Source organism: Triturus cristatus, chromosome 6, assembly GCF_964204655.1.
Source record: "Triturus cristatus chromosome 6, aTriCri1.1, whole genome shotgun sequence".
NCBI lineage: Eukaryota > Metazoa > Chordata > Amphibia > Caudata > Salamandridae > Triturus > Triturus cristatus.
In genome coordinates this window covers 979,988,122-980,010,221 of record NC_140589.1, presented here as the reverse complement: position 1 = coordinate 980,010,221, position 22,100 = coordinate 979,988,122, and the positions used below count along the sequence as shown (strand labels likewise).

General features: G+C 41.9%; 1 protein-coding gene across 50 annotated transcripts in view; it reads right to left on the bottom strand.

Annotated features, from left to right (window-relative positions):
• The window catches only part of LOC146820883 (uncharacterized), a 1,936,624-nt gene that overhangs the window by 945,796 nt on the left and 968,728 nt on the right, over window positions 1-22,100 (bottom strand). For all 50 annotated transcript variants that reach the window (XM_085611721.1, XM_085611696.1, XM_085611722.1 and 47 more), the window contains one exon: window positions 9,902-9,937. In XM_085611721.1, the coding sequence (XP_085467847.1) occupies window positions 9,902-9,937 (36 nt within the window). The remainder of the gene's footprint in view (window positions 1-9,901; window positions 9,938-22,100) is intronic.

Here is a 22,100-nt window from a genome sequence, read left to right as displayed (position 1 = left end):
GATTCCTGTATTTATTTTTCCCAAAACATATGAGCTTACAGTCTGAAAGCATGTGTTTTAACGTGCCCTATTCTTGATTTCCTATAGAAGAGGCTGGGATGAACTTATAAAAAATTTTATACATCTGTTCAGGGGGTCAAACATTGATGCTGCATTGTAAAATATATATTGTGCCACATAGGTATGCTGTGTTTATTTGTGGAAACAGTATAGGAGCCAGGGTAAAATTCCGATTTTTGACAGAGTTATTTTCCCAGTGGTGGTCAGGGGAAGATTTTTCCAGAATTGTAATTGCAATTTGGACAGAGCTCTCTTTACGTTGCCTTCCATTGAAATAATTCTAGTAGTGATAAAGGCAGACTCCAAGGTATCGGACGTTGGTCTCCCACCAGATTAATGGGGTTCCCGTCAAATTGGACTTCCAGTGGGGCTGTATTGAGGTGCAGTGGCTATACAGACAACTTAGCCCAATTGACCTGAAGGTGCGCCTGTTCATGCCAATACATGAAGCATGATGTGTATGGGAGAGAGGTCCGTGCAGACATCGCAAAGGTACAGGAGTAGGTTATCAGCATACATGCATCTTATCATCTACAGTGTTCAGCCAGTTTTGACCCAGTGAAACCCAAATGTGAGGGGTTCCATTGCAAATGCAAATAGTAGGGGGCTAAGGGACATATCTGCCCAGTTCCCCTATGTACCACGAAGCCAGGTGAGATGAGCTGACCTAAGCAGATTCTGGAGATGGGATGGGTATAGAACAGTTTCATACATGCCAATAGGCACTTGTCCACCCCCTTTCGGTGTAGTAGTACCCCATGTAAGCGAGTCAAAATCTTTTTCTAGGTCTAATATTAGGCAAGCTGAATGCTGGAATCACTTCAGGGCTTGGTCCTGTACTTGAACGAGACACCTGATGTTTTGGGACATGCTCTGGCCCAGGACAAAGCCATTTTGGTCTGGAAAGATAAGCTCGCGGATGACCTGAGCATACATGCTAACCAATACCTTCCACAGTATCTTATAGTCTGCGCCTAGAATGGAAAATGGTCCATATGAGGAAAGGTTAGTGGGGTCCATGTTGAGACACAGTATGCACAACATTTTTGTAATTCATCTTCATTTCAGACATCAGACAACATGCAGGCCATCAGCCATTGAACCTTGTTTTTTAACAACTTTGATTTATTATCTGATTGGTAACTACCACTCCTCATTTGTGTCTTGTTTTGGTTAATTTGACAGCCTAATACTAAGCCAGAGTCCATGATTATTGTTTGAAGGATTTCAAATGCTTTTCCTGGATTGATCTGTATACAGGTTTATACAAGGTTGACATTCCCCAATCTTAGGTCTGGTGGTGATGTATTGGTGCACCAATGTAGCCCTGGGTTCTATGTTTAATGTTAAAAGGGCCCAACATAATGGGTATCCATGTTACGTGCCACTTGTGATGTTAAAGTTTATTGTAATGTTGTTGTGACTGGGGAAGGTTTGGATAGTGGTTGAATTTTCTTGTGATATCCACTCTTAACAGTCATGGATATTGTCATTGAGCCAGTCTGAACATCTTCCCCGTGTCACTCAATATTGCTGCCATTGAAGTCTTGTTTTGAATTGCACACACCTTTGTGATAATGATGTTGACAATGTGATAAAGGGCTTACCTGTACCTGAATGTGTTGTAGCTCCTAAATATGGTTTGTGTTCCTCCCACGCTCCCAGTGGTTGTGCATCAACTTTGATCACTGACCTTAATGAAATTTTGCAAAAATATATTTTACTCCTACATGTGATATCACAACACTGCATACTTTTTGCCAATGGATAGTCAGGTCTACACCTGAACTGATTCCACCCTCCTGCTGCTGATGCAACAAGGGTGATTTTGAACCAAAACATGATTTTACACCTATAAGGGTGATTTTGAACCTAAACATGATATTTGCTCTTACAAGTGTTTTCACAGACTTATAGTTGTTGCACCAATGAAAAATCCGTACCTGATTATGTTTTTGTTTCTATAAGTAATTTATTTTGAAGTTACATCAAGGTTGATTTTACACCTAACTGTGTTTGTGAACCTAAATTTGATTTCTCTTCTAAACGTGTTTCATAAGTATGTCAAAGGGTGATTTTGCACCTAAATATGTTTTTGTATCTAAAATGTTTCCAAACTGCTATTGATGATGCATCAAGGGTGATTTTATATCTAAATGTGACTTTGCCTATAAATATAATACTACAGTCCTGCTTACTTTATCTCAGACGTGTTTTCCACTTAACTATGGCTTTGCAACTAGAAATGTTTCTTGCTCCTAAGGTTTTCCAAATCGTGCTGATGATGCACCAGTGATGACTTTGCACCTAATCTGATGCCATTACACACCTTTGACACCTAGCCCTGATTTAGTAAGTGTTTGTGCTGCTATCATGAAAGTCTAAGATACCCTTAGACCCAAAGTGTTGTGAATCATTGCAAAGCACTACTTACAGCAGTGTCTAAGCCACTTTTACGCACAAAACATATTTTGCATAGAAAGTTGGTCCTTAAACAGTTTGCAAACCCTTTCAGTTCATACCTCTGCTAACATATGCGAGGAAGCATGTACCACCACAAAAAGGGTAGCTACTGGTGCTAATCTAGGTTATCTTAAATAGCCTTTATACTAACACCTACAAAAGCAGGAGCAACAAAGTAGTCAATCAGTACATCATCAGATATTACCTACTTGGAACATGTGCGCTTTAACCTAAAGTACACCTTTCACATGTACATTTCACATGTCTGACTCCTGTGCTACACGTAGAAATTAGAGAGACTATGGTAGACAATGCATGTTAAATCACAACACAAACTTGTGATATTTGTTGGACTATTGGGAGCGGTGCTGACCCACCTCACTCTAAAAAACGGTTAGGGGCTAATTGCCAACACTTGCTATCACATTCTATATGGGAGGTTTGGGGAAAGAGGTGCTTCTGCAGGAAGTAAGCTTCTATGTCAACGCTACTAATCTTTTGCAGGAATGGTTACAGATTCGGTTGGTACTTTGCAGGTGTCCTGAAAGCACAAAGAGAAATAGAAAATTCAACTCTCAGTTAATGGTATACCATCAACTTTTCACTCTTTACTTTTTTAGTCTGATCTACCCTAGGTGCTGGTTGTGTTTAAGGCTGTGTTTATGTAGCTCTTCATAAATGGAATTTCTCCACCTGTAAAGGATTATGATATAGTAATCAGACTATTGCTCACAACAACATTCTTAAACCATAAATTGTCTGTATTTTTTAGTGCAGCAAATTTTGTCCATTGAGTAGTTCCCAATTCAAATTTTCTGTTAACTCCACAAAAAAGTCTTCATTAAATTGGAAGTATGTCCCATGTGCTTGTTTCAACACTTGAGGATAATCACTTAACAGATTACTTTCTCTTACTGTGCATACGTGTGCACAGTTTTCTTTCTGATTAATCACAAAAGAAATATAACTTCACTTCCTTTCTCTAATATTTCTCTGACTTGCATTTTTTTTCAGTTACCAATTACTTTTGTGTTTTGTCTTATCTTTGCTACTCTTGAACTGAATGACTGGATAGTGGCATCATTCTGAAAGCGGGAATGATCCTCAATGAACAGCTCACAAGAAAGTTCTCAGGTAAGACCCCAGTACCACATTTTTATTTTCAGGGATCACGAACCAGCGACACATGTGCCAAGCTTCAAATTTCCTAGCAAGGTGTGACCATGAGGGCATGGTTTTTATGACCTCAGTTCAAAATGGCCACACAGAGCTTACAATCTCACGAGACCTCAAAGACCTATCTCTTTTGGGATTCAAAGGCTGTACCATTATGATGGCATCATCTTCCTCCACTCACTCACTCATTCTGCAATATTTCTGGATCTCTATTCTTTGTCACAACCATCATGACAGTTCCAACTTGGCTTTGCACTATAGTGTATCACACAGAACAGCCAGATTTAGCATGAATCCAACCAATGACATGTAAATCAAAAAACAGTAAATCTGTGTCATAATGTGACAATTTACAACTGCATCTTTTCACTGCATAAGGTAATACCACATGGCTACATATTGCAGCTGTCCCATGCTGAATCGACTTTTCAAGATAAACGATTTTTGAGTGATTTTATTATGCCCCCCAACTTTAAAGTTAATAGATATTCATATCAGGTCAGAATATAGCTTAAATTTAACAACACCTCAGAGACCACATGGCTTAAAGTACCCTAACATACCACAAAGATCAATCCCTGATGACCTATATTGTTCGTGCTGATACATACCCTCCTAGACCAATATGCAATGATTTTTCTTCTTTGTCTCAAATGACACAAAAATCTCTTAGGGGGAAAAAAACTTACAATCTTTGGTTAATATATCCAGAAATGTCACCTAACCATCACTTTTATGAAAATGGGAACTTTACTATCTAATCCTCAGATATAAACCTTGAAACCGTAAACCACATTGTTTGATATTCCACAGTGGCCAGGAAAGATAAAATTGATATAATGGGTAACAGCTCCAATGATTATAACAGCACTAGCTCACTATCCTTCACACCCCTTTCACCCAATCATCACCGACACACCATTCAGAGAATACAACCAGAAAGCAAAATGCCATCCTAAATCAAAGTAGTCCAGGCTATAATATGAAACAAAGCTACTTCAACAAAGTAGCCTAGTATACTTGCAAGGGCAACCTCGCAGCCTTCCAGGGAGATGCCCTCAACCCTCCATATAGGAGCAATCCGATTTAACGCATATGTGTTTTACCACCTATTAACATGTTTTACATGAGAGGTGCAAATATTTGCCTTGTGCATTATTACAGCTACCTACCAAGGTCCAGAGTACAAATCTCTTACCAACTTGCAAAAATGATGAGCTTGACATGAACCTGAATCTCGAGCACATGCATGAGGAGATATGATTCTATAACCATACCCTCTATCTTTCTCGCCCTCAAGCACTCTACTACCACAGGCTGCTCTCTTGAACTCCCTATTGCACTTCAGTTGACTCACCTACTCAGAAAGAGTCCAACATGCACACCAAACCTATGCTTTGGAGCAATCCTACAAACATGTTACCTCTAATGTACACTATTTACCTGCATACTCACAGATCACAGATCCAACAACACATCCTGGTAGCACTATCTCCAGAGAGTAGGGCTTGATATACAATGCCATTTTCTGTTTGTAGAGGCGAGCTGACCCTCTAGGTAGTGTTTTGGGCATTCAGGCTGTGGTCAATGTAACCCTTTCGGATCCGCTGATGTCTTCCCAAGTGTTTTTTTTTTTTAGCAGCAATTTTAGCAGCAATCATTTCTATAAGGACTGGGGTATACTTTGGAGCAAAGTTACCTTTTCGAGAATGATAGGAATTAATTCCTATCAAATTCTTAACGTGAACACAACATTCCAATGCTGAAGTGGAGTGAAAAGGGTAAATTACAGGGACCTCAAACACATTGGAAACAAGAATTAGGAAAGCTAATGGTCTATCTTTAATGCGATACAACATTCAAACACAGACATGCACAAATAGTCAGAGGCTATTTGTGCTGTGTGTCTGTGCAACCTATCACTTTCTGTATGTCCTATATTTGAGTCTTTGTTTTTATTCCCAATGTTTTAATTGCTGGTGCAGTGCAGCATCACAGGCTTTGGAAATAAAAATAGGGCAAAGACGTAGGAGGCAAAGAGAGACACTGATGACACGGAGAAATGACACATGTTGTCTGTGCATGTTTTTTGGGATGTCTAGTATGCTAAGACTAGCATTTTGGCTCTGTCAGGGCTTGTTTATTTTGGTGCTTATACAGATCCATTAGCTTTTCTCTGACAATGTTTTTGAATGCTATTTTTTACTGATTTGTAATATATTCATTTGTTCAGTTTGACCTCTGATAACTGGTCACTGTCAGATTGAGCTTTTATGACTTTGGCATTATAACCTGTTGATAAGAATACTTCTCTTTTTCAACAGAACATCAGCAAGTGCCCAATGGACAATTCATTATGTATCAATGGGTTAAGTAATTGCACATCCGTTACAAAAGCAAGCGATGAAAAGGGAACAAAACAATAGTGGCATAGAAAATATAAATATTCCAAATTAATTTTATTTTATATGATCCGCTGTCAGACAACTTTCTGAATACAACAATTAACCTATCTGTACCCTAAATAAATCAACTAAACCCCACCATAATCTTCCTTTTCAAAAACACAGATCCACACCAATAAATTTCAGAATAATGAAAAAGCCCAGGGAAAACAGAGGACTGAGAATGGGGGAAGTGAGGAGCTTGAGAGCAAAAATCATATATAAGAGAAAGGGATGGGGAGAGAAAAAAACTCTTACCATTTTACAAATCAAAATCCTCTTTATAGTAATGGTAAATTCCCTACACAGCTCCAAACTATTGATAATTTGGTCCTACTCCTCACACTTCAAGGGGCCATCATCAGAACCCGGTGAGGGTTGTTTTTAAGGGTACTGGTTTACCAAAGCACCCCTAACTTTACAGCCGGAGACAAGATCCATTATACTTTATAAGAAGGTCCAATCAGATTCGAGCTAAATTGCTGTAGTCATACTTTGTGTGAAGGAGCTCCAAGAGCGAGCCTGCGTATACTGTAAATATAATGGAACAAAGTGGACTTGATTTCTGCATTACTTAATGTTGTATGGACTGGGTGACAAGATCCATCTTGTTATGAACTGTTTACAAGCAGTATTGTAAAGATAAGGTGACCGACCCGTCTTCGAGCGTCAAGCCAGCGACGTCAAACCACGACCCGGCATTTGCCCCACTCCAGAACTTTTTGTCATCAACCAGACTTCCAGGAGTGGACCGAGGCATTGTGCCGAACCGAGCTGCCGTTGTCAAACCCAAAGCCGGCCTCATGAGGAACCTTGCTCTATGTTGAGAGAAAAATCTCCAAATAAAAGTGACTAAGTCAGAAGGTAAAAGCTTTAGCAGGCCCTACCACTAATAGTATCTGCCCCGCGCTACATCGTGGTCAGCCTGAAACTTTGACTTTGTCCCGGGCTTTTTGGCTTTTAGGCATTAGAAAGGGTTTATTCTTAAAAAATTCATATCTCTGGTTCCCTACATTAGATTATTGACAATATGTTACATTTTTATAAATTAGTTTTGGATATATATTTTGTGCTGTGTCTTACTTGTTTATTGTATTAGTGCTTTTAAATGCTTCACACACCTGTCCCTTTGTGGTAACTCTACAGATCTCGTGCATTTCACCCTGAGAACAGTCAACATCTTTAGGTGAAACTCTTTGGGAGAAATGAGGGAAAGAATAGTGTAAATTCAGGAGAAATTGGTTGAGGTAGTCTCAATTCCCCTGCAAATTTCTGAGGAAACTCATTATATGTCTTGTAACACCCACCAGTGCCCATCCATAGAGTTTCTGATGTCTCCTTTATCCTTACCATCAATGGAGGAGGAATACAGGTCCCAATACTAGGGCACTCTTCATTAGGTCCCTAATGTTTAATCTATTTTATGTAAGCACAGTTGAAAAGCCTGTATGCGCTTGAGGCAGAGTTAGCGAATCCTGCAAATAGCAAAATCAGGGATTGTGAAAAGAATGTATATGGAAGCTCTCTTAATGAACTCTTGTTTTTCCATTAGCTCTGCCACTACTCCTTTCTCCCACCAGAACTACTAATATTTTTGCCCCATAAACAAAACTGCTCCTCCATAATTTTTTAACTCAAATTTTCCTAGATTTCTATAGCTGCATTCTCATTTATCACACATATTGTTTATGCTACTAAAAATGTGGCACATTGATCATAGCTAATAAACGTTTTGGCAGGCCCAAACCTTCCTTTTTAAGTACTTATAAGTGAGACCTAAGATGGGGTCTAACATCTCATAGGGCAGGGTGAGTGTTATTTAAAAAGGATATCACGTGTACTTAAGATTGACATGTTTTGGCAGCGAAAAACCAGGAAAGCCCTTTTACACCGCATTAAGGCTAGCTCTCTCAGAGACTAACACTGGGTTATATCAGTACACTTAATAAGTGATGACTTCGGTTTGGGAGCAGATAAAGAAATATTTCATCCACTTATTTTAATTGTAATTTAGAATCCTATTCAATTATAAAACCAGATATTAAATCACTAGTGTAAAAATGACACTTTTAGAAAGTTGGAAATGTCCTGCCTAACCCAGAAGTCTTTTTCTGCCAGTGTGCAGGGTCACATGACTGTTGATGGTGCTCCTTTGGTGTGATGTGTGTTCCTTCTAGACAGGGGACAAAAGGGCCTTGGTTGTTAGGAAGGGTGTTACTCTTCTGAGCAGGCTTGCCTTGGTGTTGTACTCAGCCCTTCCTAAACTTCAAAGGGTAGCCTGGTGGCTGTGCCTGCCCCCTTCCTGACTACTGAAGATGCCTAACCTGTCACTGATAAATGCAGCAAACACCTGGGCCTGTCTAACCTTTTTGCCCCTAGATATATTGGAGCCAACCTTATGGCAAAGGGAAGAGCCGACCTGAACCAGTTTAGTGTTGGTCAAATGAAGTGACCCTTCTACACGGGCTGGCACTGGGTATAAAAATAGCACCCTCAGAACCTTTCATAAGAATACATCTGGACCTGTGGAGACTCGGGAGAAGGACTGCCCTGCTGTCTGAGGCTTACGTTGAATTGAGAACCCCAGTAATGATTCAAGTTTGAACTACAGGCTCCCAATAAGTATCCAGAGGCCTTTCCCTGAAACTGCCCAGCTGACCAGTATCAACTAGACCTTCCTGAACCCACAGCTGGCCTCTGATGGAGTACGTCCTGGCCCACAAGAGGTGGCTCCCATGTCCTGGACCCTTCGATGGTGTGAGAAAGTACTCCTCCAACCCTAACTCTGCAAGAACTTGACTCCAGGTGAAAAATTAGAGGTTCTGTTATCTTCATCTGCAAAAGAACCATATCTGGTCTTCTTGTGAAAGCAAGTGGACTTCAACGGGCCTATGCGGAACTTGCATCCTATAGCCAGCGTGATGCTACCAGATACAGACCAGAACTTTACTGCCTGGAGCTCTTCATGTCTGCAACCTCCTCACGTTTGTCGCCTAGACAAAGTTCCAATCATCGACCAACTCTTTGTGTTGACAATGACTGCACTGCCAATGCGAAGACCAAAGCCTGAGACTTTAGCAACTTGCCATTGACTAGCCTCTCCCTCAATCTAGCTTGCAGCCTGACCACAACCACCTCATCGATTAATTCCTCTCATGTGAAAACTAGCCTAAGTTTGAAGGTAAACTTTCCACCAAGATGAACCTGGTCCCTGTATCATACCCGCTCTCCATCACATCCGGACTGAACTTTTGACTTTGACCCAGGCCAGCGCGACCGGATAACCGCAATTATCGCTTTGTACGTCTTGACAGTATTTTTACTTAAAAGTAAAAAAAATCATAACTCCGGTTCAACTAATTGGATTTATTTTTGGTTTGGTGTCATTTTATTTATTGCAATTTTCTCTATTTTTCAAAATTTGTTTGGGATTTTTGGGGCTTCATGTTATCACTTCATTACTGTTCAAGTGCTGCATAAATACTTTCCACATTGCGTCTAAATAAAGCCTGACTGCATTTGTGACAAGCTACTGGAGAGTGACTTTTGTGGTTCACACTGACAAAAATGTTGTTTACTATTTGAGTAGGGCGTTCACCCCTCTTAACTAGTAACCCAATTTCATACAATGAAAAATGCTCAATTTTTTCTTTCATAGCATGTCCTTGTCTTGCCCTAAAAAAATGGTTTACTTTAAATCAAAATTCTCTTTAGAAGATACAACTTTTTTCACAGAAATGTTTAAATTTGTAACTTACTTGTGACACCCTTGGTTGCAGCAGTAGGCTTCTTTTCTGAAAAGATTAATAAACAATTATGACAAAAACATTCAGTAATTTATGAAATCAAAACCGCTGTTCATAGTGACAGCAGAAGATTAGTAACATACGTGATAAAGCTGACCGACTGAGGTTTAGGAAAGAACACGAAGTGCGATTTGGGCACGTCCGTTTGTGCTCACAGCAAACTGCGAATAACTCTGGAAATGTTCTTATTTGTTCATACGACATCTGTTAATTGAGAAATAATTACTTTGCAAACATTCCCGCACTTCATTTTAGAGGGCTAATTGCTGTTTTTATCACTTATATTTAAGCAATCTTAGAGCGGCAGTCAGCCATGTTGTCTGGCTCCCCGAAGTCTTAGGGAAATGTTTTGCTGTGTGATAAGATGTGGTCCATCTGCTACGCTGCCGACTTTGTTGCTAGAAACCAGGGTTCGAGCCTCGAGGTCGCGTCCACATCCTGTGATTCGGGGCAAATCACTTAATCTCCCCGTGCCTGAATGTGTAATGTAAATAGGTGCTCATGTAAAGCGCTCCAATACCTTCGGGTCGAGTTTGCGCTATATAAATATGCACACAAAATAAAAGATGCAATGAGACAAAGCTGCACGGAAAGACAGAATGGCCCATTTATCATAGTTATTTGTCCAGGACGCATGAAATAAATGAAATGCCGTGGGAGCGACTATCACCTCAATACTGCAAATTGCAAGGGCCAGTTCTCTTGCAATTTATTTTCTTCTGGCTTTGGTTATTGCTCCTCAGGGTTTCTCGGTGAAGCATTACAAAGCAATAAGAAGCTATCTCGTCGATTTAACTTCACCGTCTGGTTAATGATGCTGAGTCATGATGTTCACTACAGTGGGCAATAAACGTTGTTATTTACAGTGCTTTGAAATATCAGAAATGTGATCATATTATTTTACAAAAACAACCTATATGTATGCATAATTATTATTTTTAATATAATAATAATATAAGCAAACCTTGAGTTTTATAATCATGATGATAGAAAACATGGGGCAGACATGGGTTCAAATTACGGATATTTGTACTTGCGAGTGCAATTTTGCACCCATATATGATATGACCAACCATGCAAAATTACATTTGCATTATCTGCAAGGTCCAAAAATTCAAGTTTTGCACAGCTCGAAGGGTACAGATCTTAAAGATCAATTTTGCAGCTGTTGGTCACTGCAACTCATGTTTTTGGCACTTTTAGGTATGTGCAAAGTTTGTCTGCGTCTTTACAATCATGTAAAGTAGATCACAGCTGTGAGGTCTCCATCTAGGGAGCCAATCAAGGGATCGTAGCATAGGCAAAACAAGTTATATTACTGTGGTAATAGTTTCTGACTAAACAGGCAATTCCATCTGTCACACAGTCATAGTGAGCAACTTCTCTTGGGAGAAGTCACCTCTCTGGTGCTCGGCTTTGAGGTCATGTCACGGCAGTCTGAAACAGGTATGAGTGCGCAGGGAGAGAAATTAAATGGGAAGACTTCCTAGCATGTGAAATGCCATCTTCATTTAAGATCCTTATGGCTGGCTCAGGGCCTCAACTAGTGATTGTGGTGTTAAAATAGTGGTGTTGTTACGCGTGAAGCTGAAGGGGCAACAACAGTATGAGCTCATATTCAAAAACCTAAGCACCATTCTGGTGATGAGTATACTCACATGTTTTATATCAAACCAGGCTGTTTTTAGACATGGTTAGGGATGACTCGAGTAAAAGTTCAGCAGAGTTAACCAAACGCGAACATTACATTTATTTTTTGTATTTGATTCAATTAATTTAGGGGCATATTTACAAACCCCTAATGCCACAGGAGCGTCACTTTTTCCGATGCTCCAGTGGAGATACCCTCTACCCCATATTTACAAGGTGACATTGAGCCACTTAACGTGGCTTAACACCACCTTGTAAATATGTTTCTTACTACGCCAGTCCATTGCATCAAAGGGGGGGCAATTGGTGTTGCTGTGGTAGTACCATTGCGACACTCATTGCTTTTTGACGCTGGCCCATATTTACAAGTTCAGGGGTCTACCAAAAGCTAAAGCCAGTCAAAACCTGGTCTTAGGATGGCAATACGAGGAGAAATTATTCATTTCGCTTCAGATTTTGCTCTTTCTATGTGTGCTGCACTCTGCAGCACACATAGAAAGAGCAAACCACATTTAAAGATTGCTTATGCGCTGGACGGTGTCCCTTCCTGCACATAACCAATCACCCTTACAGTGCAGGCACCTTTGCAACATGGCACAAGTGTGCCTGTGCTGGCACTAGGCAACTTTTTTAACACCAGCGCTAGGGGAAATGCATGCGAGCACCATATGTTTTATTTTCTTCCAGGGGCCACAACTACAGGAGCCACTAAAAACTCAAAAAGTGAAAAAAGTGAGCAGCCCCTAAAACTCTAAATCACTTCTTATTAATATACAGATAGAGACATTTTCAGTAGATGTAAATCAGCTGCCAAATACTTCCTGGACTTTGATCCCAGACCCCTCACAACTACTGCTCAGTGTATATTGAGGTAAAAAGTGCATGGAGATGTGAGAATGTATATACATACATATATGTACATATACTCAAGCATAATAGCATGTAAATACATATGTTCAACAATAATATCCTGAGCCACAACTGTGTAGAAAATAGTTCAGAATGGTGTTGAGGCCACAGCAATTCTTCAACACGGTGAACACCGGTCAGTCTAAAATCCCATAAAATTGCTGTAATAAGTGGAAGACCAATTTGCCAGATTTCTCCCTAACCTAAAGAACTATGTCCATACAACCTTTAAGTTGAACGCACTGTTCTACCTCCAGAGCAGTCTTTGCAACCATGCAGAAAGCAAAGCATGAATGAATGGTTGTGATATCTATTATGCTAGGGCATAACTTTTATTCAAACGTCACACGAGATGCTAAGAGTAGACAGGTTGGAGGAGAAAAAGTCTCTCAGCTGCTGGTTTACTGTTCCATTCAAGACATTTTCCAATCAAACCTATCTTCAATCGCCAAAACTCCTGCGAAATGTATGCGTGTGAAATCTGGTGAAGTTTCCAAATTTCATGAGATTTCACTCACATCTAAAGAATACCCCTGGGCCGTGCCACATATAAAAGTGCACTTTCATTAAAAAAAGTATTGTCCAAAGTAATGACGGCCGGCCGGTTCCTGGCCACACTCTTATGTTATTACCAATGAGCCCTGTTTAAGAATTTGGCCATTACTGAAGCACACAAAGGCTAAGGGGGAAATTGTGATTCCAGCCAACCCCAAACTTGACATATCCAGGTTGCCACATGTCCCTGCCAGTTACATTAAAACTTTTGGCTTAGGCGGAGATTATATATTCCCCTGTGTCTGTACCCTAATCTGCGTTTGTGCTAGTTCTGCTGCCACCTTTTGTCTGCAAGGACTAAAAGCCAGTGAGATGAATCATTTAAATATAATTTCACAGGCATAATCCCACATATCCCAGTGGAGACAACACATTCTTTATTTTGTTCTAATAATTTTTAACGTTCATTTGAGTCTAAAATATATATTTTTAGGAAAGGGATTAGACAAAACCTTTAGCTTTTACTAAAATTATACATAGAATATACTTCCAAGAGTTTTCAGGAGGCGTTCTTCATCACATGCTTCTTTCAACCCGTACAGCATATACCATGGGGCAATGGGTCTGCCCACTTCATCCATTGGCTAACGTCACTGTGAGTGATGGCATTCTGCTCTTTCACAAGGACCGCATACTCACAGAGTCAGTTCTAGGGACTCCAATAGCAATGGGTGCTTCCTGATACCATTTATTATCTCAAAGCTAGTGTCATGTGTTTTTTTGCTGAGCTCCCAGCAGCTCTAAAAGCAATAAAGTGTTACCAGAACCTTGACAAAACAAAACAAGCATTCACAAAATCAGGCAGCTGGACCGGGTGCCATTACGCGAGGTGATTCGGTCAAGGGGATGCTTTGAAGCAATTGTGACTACAGGCTCACCTTGACACCGGAGCACCTATAAAGCGTGTTTTGCTTTATTTTTGTTGCCAAGCAGTAGCACCAAATAGGTGCTAGCTTTTTATTAGCATGCAGAGTGTGGGCAGTCACTTTGCTTCAAAATCTACTGATTAAGGAGTGGAATTAGGGAGTTAGATCCTTGGCCCTGAAGAAAAGCAATGGGAATTAGCTTGAAACACCTAGCCTTATAGAAAGAAAGGGGAATTGTATCCCAGACTTTCTACTTCTCTCCCCATTTTTAACCATACCGTCCAGAGGATGGATTAAAGCATTGCTCATCTATCAGGCAGGTATTATTAACCTTTTACTATATATAAGAAAACCCCTGCTACTCCTATTCCATACATCACTAAGAGCATACCATTCAGTGCTCCTGCATACCTTGCAGTTCCCAGTAGCCCTGTTCCTCAGCAGAACAAGAGGAACCCTATGATTAAGCATGCCACCAAGAGACAACCCTGGTGGGTGAGGATTATTTAAAAAAAGTCTAGGCTCTCTTTTTCTGAATGCAGGCAGCCAGAGCCATATTTGTCTCTACAAGCTACTGAAAATGGATACCACCTTTTACTCATGTACCAGTCATAATGATGCGAGTGTATGGCCAGCAATAAGTTATGCTTATTTTTCTCCTCTGTGTTTAAATAGATTCCTTTTTATCCTCTCTAGGTTTTTGGCAGTGGCCCTGAATAATGGTTTGACACACAAGCCATTACCACAGTTTCATCTACGTAAATTCCATTCACTTGATTCTCAGTACAGCTTATGCTTTAGTGTTCTGGGCTGCCAAACCATGAAAAATCTTATGCTATAGCAAATAGGGAAAATATTCCATAGCAGTGACGTAACAGAGGCCCCTGCGGTGCAGGGGCCGAGCTCCAGGAGGGCCCTCAGCACAGTACCCTGGCCTGAGCAATCCTGAGTACTTTGAAGGGGGGGCCCTCAAGTTTTGTAATGCAATTGTTCTGTAGAACAATTTTAGGGGTCAGGTTATTGACATTCACCGAATTCGATACATTAGAAATATTTGCTCAGTTCTTTTTTGGATAAACCATGACCTAAAGAAGAGAAAAAGTGAAAGATTTAACTATATGTTTTGCTGAGAGGAAACCCTGAAAAAGGAAAAACTGGCAGAGGCATCTATCTCCAGGTACTAGGAGTTACCCACGAAGACTCTTGTGATTAGTCCTCTGGGGCAGTGAGGCTTTAATCTGCATAATGTGACTGGCCCATGTGAAGTGAAGTAGTTATCTAGCTGTAATGCGTGTGTAATCGGCAAAAAAAGAGATGTATCAAATTCTCAGATCCAAAATGGATTGACACCTCAATGAAATGTTAGGTAAGATGTGGAGCATTAGTGTGAATGACTGATAGTTATATCTGGACAAAGTGCATGCAAATTTTAGCCCCATGGAATGTTTCCAGATTGTTTCCACAACACCAGTTTTGTACACCATAGAATACTAAATGGGCTATTTCCAATTTGTCAGCCCCGTAGCCATACTGCTGATCTGGTAATATCCAAATCCCATTACACCAGAAGCGGCTGGTCCACCAAATCTATAGTTTAACTCTGGGGTAGGTGACATTTTCCCCAAAGTTTCTCCTGTCTTCCTAGCAAGAGCTGCTGCAGTGAGAAAATATTCAAGGCAGAAGGTCTGACATTCCAAGACTGCCTGATGGAATTGCACTCACCAACATAGGCCTTAAAAGTAGACCCTCAACATGGTTGTCCATTTCCATTAACTGCATTCAAAATTCCCCTGTTGTCCGTCAAATTTAATTCCAGTGCCATTTTTACTGATGCTTTCATTGGTTGTCATGCACAGTAGTGATGCTAGTTTAAGCAGCATGAGATGGGCCCACCCTGAGGCATTTCCATCACTTTCAAGGCTAGCAAATTCCAGATGACAAAGGTGAAGTCAGTTTCACCATCAAGGGGACCCACACACATTATGTTCCTGAAGTGGACATGGCTATTCCCCTATCGTATGATTTGCAATTACCTCATAGAAGTGTTGTTGAGCCTCTGTTTAGATTTGCTAGCATGTTAAAGACAGACATACAGCCTTTGCCAGTGCTTTTGTCCACTATGACTATGGGTATTATTTAGAGTCCAGCAGATGCCATACTCTGTCAAAGCATGATGGATATCAAGTCCACCATATTAAAAGTGCCATAAACGGTAATGCACTTAGAATGTGCAGGATGAGATCCCATATGTTTTGTCAAAGTCTTCTTGTGAGAAGTTGGCCTGGTATATGCTGTGCACTAGTTATAGTGGGCACCTTGCACCAGTCCAAACAACCCCTTATTGATGATAGGTTAAAGACAACCTTTATTGAAAGCTATCCTAGTGGTAGCTATGGAGAGCAGCCTTCAGGCTAAGTCATGAAGGAATGTAAAGCAGCTTGTTTTACCAGTCTATAATCTCTTGAATGGCCAAATGAAAGGGATCCACACCAGTTATATATATAAAATATAAGTATTTATTTCTAAACACACCCTACTAGTCTCTTTATGCGGCTAGAGGTCAAAACACATAAGTTACACTTCAAATATTACAGTAAAACAGCACAAATACACGTCAGGCCCTGGGGCTATCCAAACCATATACTAAAATAGTGGTATAAGAACCACGACTTAACTAGACACAAGACCTAGAGCCTGTAGAATCACTGGGACCCCAAGGAACCACCCAAGGTAGTGATACAGGGGACCCACGGGGGCCGTGTGCAGTGTCAGAACACAGCTGCGAGCTCCCGTTAGCTTCTATGGGGAAAGTCGCGGTTCGAGTTGTAAAGATTAGGGACACTTAGAAATGAATTAGGACCAAACCCTTTTGGACTTAGGAAGTTCTATGGTCAACACCCACTGGAGCACCGGAGTACTCGTGTTACCTTACCCAGGGAAGCCGGGTGCATAGGTGTCAAATGGTGTCGGGTAGTGTCGTCATTTTCAATGGGAGCTGGCAAAGAAGTGCTGCTGCCGGGAAGATGCGAAGTGTCCGAAGAAATCCAAGCCTGGATTGAAGTCAAGAAGAACCTGAAAGCGGAGGGGACAGAGTCTGGGTCACTTGCCAGTGACCAGGGGCACGATAGACGAATGCCCACCAATGTCGGGTGATTTCAGGTGAAAGAGGTGAAGCTTGACTCTCCAGCCACGAGGACCAGGAGGCGTCAAGGACAACCAGGAGCTGGATTCGAGCTGTCCTACAAAGAATGTCGAGTGCTGCAGCATCGGCGCCCGGATTGGAAACTACAAGCCTTGGCAACTCATGCAGAAAGGAGAAAAATCCTTCGGTGCAGACCAGCAAGGTCTGAGGGACTCACCACTTGGTATGGAGTTGGGGCATGTCTGGAGCAACCAGGGAAGCCCAAGGAAAATCAAAGTTACCTTCACAGGGACCCACCATTCGACGGACCAGGGATCGCGATGGGACCTTGAGAGGAATCACAAAATGGCGGCCCACGGGTCACTCGGGGTGACTAGGCCAACAATCTTCAGTGGCTTTTCTGCTCGAGGTGGGGGCTATGCATAACCCTAGGCGCGACTTCAAGAAACGTCGAGAAGTCAATGCACTTGCAAATGTGCATGGTGACCAGGAGTTCTGGTTCCACGTTACTCACGAGGGCTGTGGGTCTCAGCTTTGCTGGGGACTCGGGTCGGCCTCTTGAGGAGTCTAGAAATCCTCTTCCTGTGTACCAAAGTCTTTGGTGTCCGGCGGGAGCTTCGGAGATGCAGACCGGCAATTGCTTTGTTGGTGCCTGCCAAGCAGGAGAGTCACTCCTTGACCCCAAGGGAGATTTCTTCAGTCCTCTAGTCGTTAGTAGAGCATCGATGTTCCAGGATTCAGTTGCAGAGTTTCGTCCAGGGATATCTAAAGTCCAGTTGCCAGGGATTCCTTACTTATACCTAAGGAAGGGGTTGGACTAGCTCTGGAGACCCACCTAGGTGAGGGTTTGGAAAGAGGGTTGGCTACACCCATTTCCTTTGTCCAGTTTTGCGCCAGAGCAGGGGCTTGAAGCCCCTGAACTGGTTTGAGCTGGACTATGCACAGGGACACCAAATGTGCCCCCAGTGCAGGACTTCAAAGCACTCTGAGAGTGCTCCCACCCAGCCCCAATACACATCAGCCTGTCTGGGAGGTGGTTACAACTCCCTGTGACAGGAAACCTATTGTCCAGGCCTCCCCTGCTGGAGTTTCAGTCAGCAAAAGGAGGTCAGACCCGTGTCTGTGGCTGCAGCATCCATTTTGTGATGCCAGGGCTCTGTTAAGTTGGTACCGGGTATACCGGTGCTGTCATGTCTCTCCCTCTAGAAGGGTGGGATCATATTCTCACATCAGGAATCGATGTGGGGGTATGATTCCCAGGTGCTTGACATCAAACACAACAAGTTTCTGTGCAGTCAGTCCAAAGTTAGCATTAACCGTTTTAGATATAATGCACTTAAGAGAATATGGACAGGCTGCACTACTGACAACGCCAGAGGATAGATTCCGAGGGCTGCAGAGGGGCTCAGCCCATGCCTGTGCACTCCCTCACATATAACAAATCACCCTGCCTTCAGGATTGATAAGGCCTGTCACAGGGGTGACTGATAGGTTTCTATGTGCAGTGATGGTGAGATATAGTGAACGTATATCTCAGTAAGGGGTGCATGCATCACCTTACCCAGGCTGAAGTAGCAGACCTGCGGCGTCATTTTGGAGGGCTTCCCAGGGATGGCATAATACATGCTTCAGCCCCTGGTAGGCCTCTGGGGTACCTATGCCCTAGGTACATAGTATACCATATACTAGGGACTTAAAGGGCACCTCAGAATCCAATCTGTGGTGTACCTAAGGTACACCACAATTTAGAGAGGAAGCAGCTAGGCTGGGGCCCTGAATAGCAGGGTCCCAGCCAGACTAAAGTCGAAAAACAGTGTTACAGCAGCAAAAAGTGGGGTTAACCATGTGAGGCAGATCCTACTCTCCAACACTTCTATCCACCGTACTCTGAATAAGGCCCTAAGTTCATTAAGTGGTTGGTGAGTTACTAGAAGACCCATGATGTCTATCACTGTGAACATATTATCTAGATGGCTTCCTGTCTAGGCTTGTTCCTTTTCATAAAACAGTTCTTTATGAGGAAATGTAGTTCAATCAATGCCTCTTATTTTTGCACCATGCTACATTTGCTAATATGTATATTTTTTTCTTCTTGGTGCTGGTAAGTGCTTGAAAGTGTGCATGCAGTATTGAGTTTTTGTAGAGTCTGTTTAGCTTCCTCTCTTTGTTATGTACATACAGCAATGATAGAGATGACAGCCTTAGGGTGGTCTTCCCCAAGTTGTTGCCTTCCTCCTCCAATTTTCTGACCTCATTGTTGCTGATAATAGGACCCCCCACTTTACCACTGCTAACCAATGCTAAAGTGATTGTGCTCTCCCCCTAAACATGGTAATATTAGTTCATCCGCAATTGACATATTTAATTTACTTAAATGTCCCTAGTAAAGTGGCACACCCTATACCTAGGGCCTGTAAATCAAATGCTACTAGTGGGCCTGCAGCACTGATTGCGCCACCTACTTAAGTAGCCCTTGAACCATGTCTCAGGTCTGCCACTGCAGAGCCTGTGTGTGCAGTTTACACTGCCATTTTGACTTAGCAAAATAAATCTTTTCCCATGTCAAGATCTTTCCTTTTTATACATATAAGTCACCCCTTAAGGTAGGCCCTGTACAACCCACAGGGCAGGGTTCAATGTATCTAAAAGGCAGGGCATGTACTTCTAAGTTTTACATGTCATGGTAGTGAAAAACTCTTAAATTACTTTTTCACTACTGCAAGGATATGTCTCCCATAGGATAACATTGACATTACCTTATTGCATTTTATAAGAGTAATTTCCACATAGCAAGATATAAAAGATTTGAGTTTGGTGTCTCTGGAATCCTAATTTAAAATCCTAACTTATAGTGAAGTCAGATTTTAAATTACATTTCTGGAAATGCCACTTTTAGAAAGTTGGAATTTCTTGCTTTAGCCATTTGGTGCCTGTTGCCTGTCTCTCATTACATGACTGGGTGTAGTTGGCGGTTGGGTTTTGTGTATTCCTCCTATACAGCCTTACACAATGAGAGCTTAGGTGTGACTTGGTGGGTCATCCTGGCAGGATGGGAGTGAGAAGCTGGGCACAACCTTACTTACACCTGAAGAGGCTGTGTACTGTCCACACACAAAGGGCTGCATATCCCCTTGTAGTGAGTCTGAAGCCAGGGCAGTAATGGAGGACCTCTGCACACTTCAAAGGCATGTCTTTGAAGTCTCCTCCACTTCAAAGGCACCGCTTGGTATCAGTACTAGACCTCAGACACCACCACTTCAGTACACTTCTGGACCTGAGGATACTCTGCCAGGAAGAAGGACTGCAGTGCTGCTGAAGAACTGACAGTCTGCTGGACTGCACTCTGCTGGACCTCTGCTTTGTTGTGCTGATCTTTTGCATGCTGCCCCTTGCCTCAGTAAGAAGAACTGAACCTGCATCACTTAAACACAGAGTGACTTCAAGGGCTAGCTGGCTGGCCTGCTGATCTGAAGCCTCAGGGACATATTAGGCTTCCAACCCCTGCACTTGGACTCTGCCATCTGTAAGTCAACCCTGACATGGGGTGCCATCCCAGTCCTGGACCCGTGGAAGTGGGACTGAGGTGTCTGCTAGTGTAACCAAGGCACCTTATCTGCTGAGCGACACATCCTTGAGTAGAACCGATTCATCTGCTCGGCTTAGTGGTGCATCCCCGAGCAAAACCGAGGCATAGAACCTGATGCGTGGATTGGACCTGTCGCAAAGGAATCACTTCACCACCATCTCCCACATCTTGGGACTGACACATCACTTTTGGAACCGCCACTGTGCAAAGCTTTACCCGATACAAGCTCCTCGCATCCTTCATCGATGGCAGCCTCATTGACGACTCAGAAACGCTGCATCGCAGCTCAGAACTCTTCAGTATCAATGCATTCCCTCTGCTGCACCTCACATCTTGGGCATTTGACTTCGCATCGCAAGCCCCATTGACAGGATCTTTGAAGTCTTCACAAAAAGACCTCATACAGCAGCCTTCTTGTATCTCGGAACAGATGATTACCTCAGCTGCGTGATGCTTCTTTGACAAGGATTCACGCAAAGCTCCACAACTAGGATTTAAGGTACTTTGTTCAGCAGGCTAGGTCCCTGTAGATGGCCTGCACTCCATCACAGCATGCCTGAACTTCTGGCTTTGTTGCAACCAGATGTCCGCAGTAAATCTTTTTACTTCTTGTTGCTATTTTACTTAAAAACGTTGAAATGCAATAACTCCAGTTCGACTGATTGGATTTTTGACGTTTTGGTCTTATTTTTTTTAATTATTTTCATAATTCATTTTTCTTTACAAACAGGCTCTAAAGTTAAGTTTGACTGCTCTGTGCCAAGCACCAGAGTGTGAGCACAGGTTAATTTAGGGTTTGCCTGCCTCTTATCCTGACTAGGATTGTGGTCATTACTTGACCAGGGCTCATGCCCCAGTCAACTAACAACCCACTTTCAAACAATCATTATTTGATTTGGTGATATTACCTTCATTCTCTTTTGAATAAAAAAAAATGTGATTGTAGGTTTGAGTTACTTAACTCCTTGCTTTACAGAAATTAGACATGACTTTCTTTGGGGAAGGAGTCGAAATAAGCACTGCTTTTTATTCAACCAACTTTAAAGAACATTTAAAGAGCACCTTTATAACTTGCCAAGAATAACAATTTCACTAAAATACAAGTTGGCACAATATACAAGGCAAAAAAGAAGTACAATAGAGAAAGTCAAGTTAATTTAGAATGACTAAATGCCACATGTTGCCTTCTACTCAGTATGGGAGAACTTTGTTAAATTCTATTATGTCTGTCTTTTTTCTATAGAGTGAAATACAACACAGGTTTTCTTCAAGGCACCAGCTAACTGTATTCGGAAACATGGTGTAAATGCAAATAGATAATGTCTGTTCAGAAATAGCGAGCATGCATGGACACTTGCTTTAATGGCTTTTTAGTAGTCATTTTCTGTGATGTGCTTGGTGGGTTTTTTCAGACATGAGGGCACCTTCAATGTGGAATTTGCT